General features: G+C 36.9%; 1 protein-coding gene across 1 annotated transcript in view; it reads right to left on the bottom strand.

The window, feature by feature from the left end:
- Positions 1-1,190: 1,190 nt before the first annotated feature.
- The window catches only part of LOC121868015, a 119,942-nt gene continuing 112,648 nt past the window's right edge, over positions 1,191-8,484 (bottom strand). Inside the window, exons 13-18 of the mRNA XM_042368253.1 lie at positions 7,786-7,917; positions 7,492-7,569; positions 6,479-6,670; positions 6,166-6,315; positions 5,086-5,297; positions 1,191-2,552 (exon numbers count right to left, since the gene is read on the bottom strand). Of these exons, the coding sequence (XP_042224187.1) occupies positions 1,949-2,552; positions 5,086-5,297; positions 6,166-6,315; positions 6,479-6,670; positions 7,492-7,569; positions 7,786-7,917 (1,368 nt within the window). The 3' untranslated portion in view covers positions 1,191-1,948. The remainder of the gene's footprint in view (positions 2,553-5,085; positions 5,298-6,165; positions 6,316-6,478; positions 6,671-7,491; positions 7,570-7,785; positions 7,918-8,484) is intronic.

Raw genomic sequence — 8,484 nt, 5'->3', positions numbered from 1 at the left:
ACATAGTGGTGAGGGATAACACTGTACCATCCCAAACCTCGTGGTATTTTCGGTCTGGTACAAACTCCCATAGCTAATTAGTTATGTTTCCACAGAAGTTGCCTCAATCTACGGCACAATCATATGGAGAAAAATAAAAGCGATTTACAGAACGAACACCTGTAAGTGCTTTTAGCCACTACCATCTTTTATCTGTATAGCAACCGTGCTACGAAGTGATCCACCTCCCAACTTTGGCTTGTTTAGCATGAAGTGAAGAAAATGCGGTACTGTATTACAAAACTGTCACATTCACCAGCTGAGCATGCTATATAGTGAGTGTGTTGCCCAAGTGAACACAGGGCGATGTGACAACTGACCATGTGGTAGTAGACAACTGTGACCATTTTACATTTAAACATAATGCTTTTGGACAAGAATAATTCAGTGCAATATTTTTGGGGGGGTAGATTGGGACCTTCTGTTCAACACTGCAAGTTTTTATTCAGTTTAGAGATACTTATTTGGCACATTCACTTAAGCCTATGACAAGTACATACCACATTTTTTTTAATAACATAAAATCCTTTGACTGATAGTATTTACAGAATTTTATGCACTGATCATAAGCTGTGTATAATTGGGAATTTAGTTTCAAAGCAAATAAAAAATAATAAAAGGAAACTTACAGATCACTGAGAGGAAAGCTTAGCAATAGTTGAAACATTTATACTGTACTATAATCAGATCCCAGAATGTGTAGAAAGCTTTTAATATGATCCTAATGAGTGTAAATTATATACAGAGTAATGTTTATGGAAGCTGATGTCATTTATACCATTTTCCTTGCCAAAATAATATTAAATTTCTTATTTCATTACTATGAGAACTGGTCATCTACTTAGTTATAAGCTTAATCTGCAGTAGAGAATCTTTTTATATATCTTATAAAGAAAAAAATATTTATGCAGATGTATGCTCAGCTTCACAAAGATATTATCTGAATATTTGAGTGAAGCAAAAAGTTTATTATAAGATGGTAACCAGACATGTATAAAACATGCTGTAGTCATTGTCAAAATACTTGCAACTATATAACTGAAAAAAAGCACCCCAGTACGTACACCAATTGACAAATGCAAAATATTATCCGAGAGAACATTAATTGCCCATAATCACAAATTTTTTGTGTAATATATATATACAGTACAGTATCTTCTAATGATTTATTAATTTTTTGGCATGTGGAATGAAATTCCATATTGTGAAAACTAGTAACATTATTATAAGTTTCCAAACAATGCAATTAATTTTTTTAGCCTATCCTCATTGTCAATTCATGCACTTAACAAGTATACTGTACAGTATACAAATGTACATTCTTATGCTTGTTAAATCGTATAAAAACATATATGACATATGCATAAAATGTTTCTACTGTAATAAGTACAAAAATATATGTACACGTTTAGGAAACATCTGACAGCTAAGTACAATTCTGTACATAACTAACTACACCTAAGCTATATTAACCAAACCTATTCAGACTAACCTAACCTAATTTATACTTAACATTGTATACATAGGAATTGTGAAACTGTTTTATCTTTGCTCTATATAAAGATTACCGTAATACAGTAATATGATCATTTATATACCGGTACATGTTTTAATCAAACCAATTCTGTATGCATTTCAATGAGGACAGGTTGAAGTTATACTGGAAACTAGGTTATAAAGAAAAAATTTCAGTGTACAGTACCTTTGAATTGTTAATATCAGGAATAATTACTTTATTGCACTAATATATCTGGTAATGATAAACTGAGGGCAAACTGATAGAACTTTTCGGTATTTAAAAAATCTATCAACATAACAATTAACATTATCATATACAGTATATATAAAAAAATTTCAACTATAAATATTAATGCCTACTCTTTCATTGGAACATTGGTACTAAGCAACTTCACGCATTTGAGTGAGATACCAGCTCAAAATTGGTAAAAGCATATGGATGTGAAGGTTCAGTTTCTCTGCCTGGATGAACATCCTGACTGACTGGGGCTTCACTACTTACTAATGTGGCCCCATCCTCACTTCCCCCTACACCCAGTGTTGCTGCAAGACGCCGAGCACTTCGCCTCACACCTGAAGCTATACTGCGTCTGAGCCCAGACCTACGTAAACTGTTGTTTCGATGGAGTGCTGGAGTTGTAGGTAATGGCAGTTCTGTCTCATCATCTGTTTTAATACAAGTGCTGGAAGAAGCAGCACTTGCTAGAGCTGCCAGTGCTTGCTGCCTTCGCAAAGGGTCTAAAGTTGAGTATCTAGGTGGTGAATCACTGGATGTGGAACTTTGACTTCTTTGTGTACCACACTCAGTGACAGCTGTCACATAATCTGGAGGAGGGATGTATGGAGTTGCTGCTGTTGTGCTGGGCTGTCCACACTCTACCCCTTGAGGGGCTCCTTCACCATCCCTGTTCGTACTGGCTTCAGAATTGTTACGTAGAGTTTCACGAAGACGTCTCATACTCTGACGCAAACTTTGATTCAGAAGTTTTGCAAACCTGAAATAAACATAATTATGCAAAAATCTAAATAAAAAAATAAAAATTCTTACAAAGGTCCTGCGTTTGACTTTTGGCTGAAATAAAGGACTGGCCTCACCTATGCATATTGCAATATTATTGGTATATACAGCATTTGGTGCTCTGCACCAATTGTTCTGGCTAACGGGGATATCACTGTAATGTACTTCTTTCCTATTAATAATTCATTTAGTATACTTTATTTGCATTATATTTCATAAAAAGTGCTCGGCAACACACACGCAGTCTATCGCCAGGCTGTCTGCTTGTCTTTGTGTTTGGTAGAGCAAGTAATGCATATAAATAATTATTGGAATAATAATTCCACAAATACATACATTTATAACATAATCATAGCATTATTTTCCAGTAATACTACACTACAATACAACTACACTACTTTTAGCAAAATTACATTGATACAACATGATAAAATGGACAAACAATGAAAATGAAACAAACAAAAGTAGGTACTGTACAATACTTACATTCAGGAAGCTTCCCTGTGACTGAGCATGTGGTATGACACGCAAATAGTCACACTGGAACCTGATAACCCACGCTGGGCATTCAAATAATGTTGCGAAAAGGCAACCGGGGCGCCCTAGATGGAAATCCCGGAACATCAACCAGGGCGGAGGGGTTAACACAATTACTCAAGGTACAGGCTATATGGACCCAAATTCTGGAACAGGGTGGTAATATCAACAATATATACCTAGACTTTGCCAAGGCTTTCGACAGTGTACCCCATGAAAGGCTGAAAATTAAACTGGAAGGGTACGGGATTCAGGGAAATGTCCTATCGTGGATCGGAGACTTTCTCCAGGACCGCAAGCAGTGTATCATCATGTGTACTCGTCACAAGCGGGGTACCACAGGGCAGTGTATTGGGCCCGCTATTGTTTGTTTGCTTCATAAATGACATGCCTGACGCTGTACATTCCTCCATACAAATGTTTGCAGATGACGCCAAGTTATTTCGGAAAATTAAGAACTAAGCAAACTGTAAAGAGCTGCAGAAAGATCTCTGTGAGCTTCAAGAATGGTCAAAGAAATGGCTGCTAAGATTCAATGTCATGAAGTGTAAGAGGCTGCACCTAGGGCGTACCAACGGTAAGGAGGCGTATCAGATGTCCCGAGGTGAAGAAACTGCATTAATTGGGACTGAATGTGAAAAGGACCTAGGTGTGTATGTTGACAATGAACTGAAGTTCTCGGTCCATTGCGGGAAGAAGGTGAATCAGATAACTAAATTATTAGGTCTTATAAGAAGGTCGTTCAGATATCTAGACGGTCCATCCCTTGTAACGATCTTCAAGAGTGAAGTGCTTCCCCGCCTGGAGTACCATCACCCCGTTTTCTCCCCGAAATATGCTAAGGACTGTCAGTTGATTGAAAATGTCCAAAGGAGGGCCACCAGACTGGTGCCTGCATTACGGCACCTCAGCTACCCTGAGAGATTAGAGCGCCTGAAATTGCCGAGCTTATACTACAGACAGGCAAAGGGGGACCTAATTGAGGTGTATAAACATCTCAAAGGGCACTACTCAGTCGAGTGCCCTTACCTGGAGCTGGCGGAATCTCGCCCCACAAGAGGTCACAGCTCAAGGTTGAAGAAGCAGCAAGCCCAGAAAACTGTGAGGGGTAACTTTTTCGGTATGAGAGTTGTGAACAATTGGAACAATCTGCCGGAGTGTTGTGACAGCACCGAGTGTGAGCTCTTTCAAGACCAGACTTGCCAACAGTGAGTAACAGAGAAGTGACCGATTGCCCAAGCAGTTAACGAGCCGATCAGTAGTGAAGAGGATAAAAGTAAAAAGTAAAGGAACTTAAAGAATGGGAGGTACAATGCAGAACTTAAGGAATGGGAGGAACATTGCAGAACTTAAGGAATGGGAGGGACACTGTGGAACTTAGAAAATGGGAGGATCATTGCAAAACATGAAAGAAATGGGGGGGGATTGGAAGAACATGAGAGAGTTAGAGGAAGTACAAGAACAATGGGGGAACTGAGCAGAGAACATAATGTTGATGGATTGTTAGGGAGGGATGTGCTGCTGGTGGGTGATGCTGGTTTGTGTGAAGCAACAGGGGGTGAACCAAATGTGTGGCCTTGTTTTGGTGAGGGAACAACAAAATTGAATACAGTATGTCTTTTACAACAGGAAGAACCAGCTGTTATCTTTATGACCATTTTCATGCTTGTGTGCGATGGCTATGCAAGCATAGAATATGAGCATAAAATAAGAACAAGTGAATGACAAAATAAAGGGAAATTAGTGTATTTGCTCTTATTTCTGTCCAAGCTGCATGAAGTGGAAAAAACAAGTGAAACTAAATATTCTTAATGTTGGTCTCCACACTTATCATCTGCAGATGTAGTGAGGACAAAATGACTGAAGGAAAATCCACTTGCACAGTACAATTTTATTAAAAGAGGGTTTAATTACTGTTATTGTATGATATCCCATAAAAACAGTGAATGTTGGTAATAACTTATAAGTCTTACCTCACTCCTGTAGCTGTGGAATATGAAGGTGGTGGTGTGTACTTCGGTGGTGGGTCACTAAATGGTCGGGGAGTTGGGATCGCTCCCGAGTCATCTTGACCATCTCTACCACCACCAAGACCATCTAGGTCTGACTCCTCGGTGACAGAGAGGAAGCTACCATTTCCTCTGGTACGCTGACGTAATGTTGGTCTGTATAACAGCTGTATTCTCTGTAAAATAAATAAATTCACTTCAACTCTATTATACTTAAAAAAAATATAGCAAGGACTGAAACAATTACTGTTTAAAGTACATAGTATGTATACCATATGTATACGATAAACAATACAGCATGTATACTACATACTATATGAAACTAATGTAAACTGATATTCCAATATGATTTATGAAATAAATTGTGTTAGGGAAACTTAATTTCTTAAATACTGTAGTAATATATACAGGTATTTGTTTAACGATTAAACAAAAGTACCGCACCAGGTAATTGGAATTTCTCACAAAATGTAGTAAAAAATATTGTTGCAGATAAAGTGAACTACACCAGTAATGAACATAGACGAGACACAGACCATGGAGGGTGTGGTAAACATAATACAGGAGAGTTACTGTGGGAGACAAAATTAGAAGAAAGGAATTCGGGAGTACCTGCATACGTATTGCTGATAATATGGCAGTGTTTGGTCTTGACAACACTTTGGTAAATGTTCAAAGAGTGGGAAGACTCCTCGGAAAGTTTAGTAAGCTGATAAGAGTATTTGTGGAAAAAAGTAAGCGATGAGATGAATATGGCCAGAACCTGAGTATGAGAAAGATGAGTTTAAGGAGTCTTAGGCTTGCAAGGTGGTAATTTGAACCCACGGAATTTTTTGAATGAAGTTTTGAATGCAACACATCTTTCATTGGATTGTTTGGGTTCAGTATATATTCTTTATATTTTCTTCCAGCAACCAACATAAAACTAAATCTCTCACAAATTACATTTAAATAATATACTGTGCTAACTCATAGAATGCAAAAGTTCTCTTCATCAAACATAATTATTCTCTTTCTATTAAGTATGAATATTTGAATACACACCTCAAAGAGATCATCATCTGTAGCAGCAAGGAATCGGCAGGTCTGAATGAGTCCTACAAGGGGCACCAGAAGGATGGGGAACAGTTGAAGTGCTGAAGCAAGTTGACACGCCCACACAGGCCAGTAGCTGTCACTTCCCCATGCAAAAACCTGCATGATAATGACATTGTATTATAATTTCTGATAAAATATCTTACTTGTTTATTTGTTAACTTGATTTAAATTGATACAATATATTGTAATAAAAAATATCTTCCAAAATGAAAGATTTACCTCAATTACAGTATCATGTTTAAAAAGTTCCATAACTTACATCTCTGTATTGTCCTGACTTGAAGGATGAAATAGAAAGGACTAGAAGGCCAACAGGTACAATAATATTCCATGCAAAGGAAGTGAGAGGGCCCAACCACAGCGACCGGCACTGCTCACTGTTACCCATCAGTTCGCTCACAATGTCTTGCCCACTGTACGGTTTTCCTCTTACAAAGAGCAGAGCAAAAATCTGTAAAGTGATGTACAATTTTATGTTTTAACCTGTGACAAAACTTATACCATTGAGCACACTACCACTACTCAAACATCATTAATGGATAGATGTGGATTATGATACAACTTTTTAATTTACAATACTATATTATCAAAAAAAATGTAATTGTTAATGTAATACTGTAGTGTAATTACTGAAGGTTACATCAGTACTGTACTCAGGATGGGAATAAGTTTAAAATTTTCTAATTCACAAGAGTTCTGAACCCCAGCATTTACCTTAAACTGCACATACAAATCAGTTATCAACATAAAAAAGGGATATGCATATCATATAAAAAAATGTATATGACACAGTGTCTGGTGGTGACACCCAATATGCTATTGTTTCATGATGATATTCATGTTGCATAAACAGTTTTGGAAGAGAGACAAATTGAATTTCCCAGGTGGAAGTTGACCTTTAAACTTCAACAAATACTATGACCTGAACCAAACATGAGTAGCTAATGTATGATGCTAGCTGGAGTCTGCTAATGCTTAGTGTTCAAAAATTTTAATTATTTCTTATAGTTCTTAAGTTATGGGTACAGAGAGACTGAGCCAAATGATATATGTACAGTAGTTTCCATTGTCATGAAAGGTGGGGGACAGTTACACTATATGGTACTACTAATAATAAGCAGGCGATATTCCATGTCAATTCCCCAGGCTAAGGTAACTCTATTACCTTGGGTTGTCATCACACAATTGTTGAAACACACTGAAATATATAATTGGGGCCATAAAGTGTTGACTCCAATATATACAGTACTACAGTTTATTAAAGATTCTTACCTGAACAAGTTGTATAATCATGAGCCACCAACCACAGCTTACTACATAGTCGAGAAAGTACAGGATGTGGATGCCAGCCTACAATGATGAAACGATTTTATAGAACTCATCACAGATAACCTTGGCATATATATGTCAAAGCCATAAGTAATGTAATGGGAGATAATTAAACACTGTTACATATACAGTATACTGTAGTAAAATGAAAATAAGTTAACTATTATGTAGAGTTTGTGAACAATACTGTAGTCATTTTGTAGAATATGATGTAAAGTCAAAAGGTAGAAAACTTACCCCAGTGGCCATTGGTAGGGCTGCTGAAAACCCAAATAAACAACAGAGAAAAGTGATGAACGTCTCCCAAGCTTGTAAACGTTCACGGTTTATACGTATTACAGCCTCTATAATTGTGCGCCACACTGCCAGCTGTTCAAAGGAGAGCAAATTAATATTAAGAGGAATTTACAAAGAGCTCAGATGAATCCTTGGAGCATACCACTAAAGTATTTACCCCATTTTTTTGGCAAAATAACAAATACAATTCTAACACTAAACTTGAAATAATGACACACTACTTTACAGTTTACTGTACAGTATGTATAGGCTACCATATACAGAACTTAACCCCTTTACTACAAGGATGCTACTCATTATGTTTTATTTGGCTAATGCCACACGATTTTATTCAGCACAAAAGGATCCTGTACAAAAGTGCTTAAATAAAACATTATCAGCAACATAATTTGAGGGGTCTGATTTTGATCTAAAAAATTTGGGATTAACAACTGACCCTGTAATAAGGTCCCTACAATATGACTAAAAAATTATGAAAAAAGTTGGTACAAATTCTCAGTGAGACATGAAAATTAATGGTAAACTACAGGTAAACTTATCAAATAAATTACTGTTAATTAAGTACCTTAGGTTGACAATGTTGTTAATGGGGTGGGGAAAAAACCTATAATTTGAACTTGAAGCCTGCTATATGAGGAA

Source organism: Homarus americanus, unplaced genomic scaffold (assembly GCF_018991925.1).
Source record: "Homarus americanus isolate GMGI-L3 unplaced genomic scaffold, GMGI_Hamer_2.0 scaffold37032, whole genome shotgun sequence".
Classification (NCBI taxonomy): domain Eukaryota; kingdom Metazoa; phylum Arthropoda; class Malacostraca; order Decapoda; family Nephropidae; genus Homarus; species Homarus americanus.
Note: the sequence above shows the minus strand (reverse complement) of the source record. Positions and strands in the feature narration are given on the sequence as shown.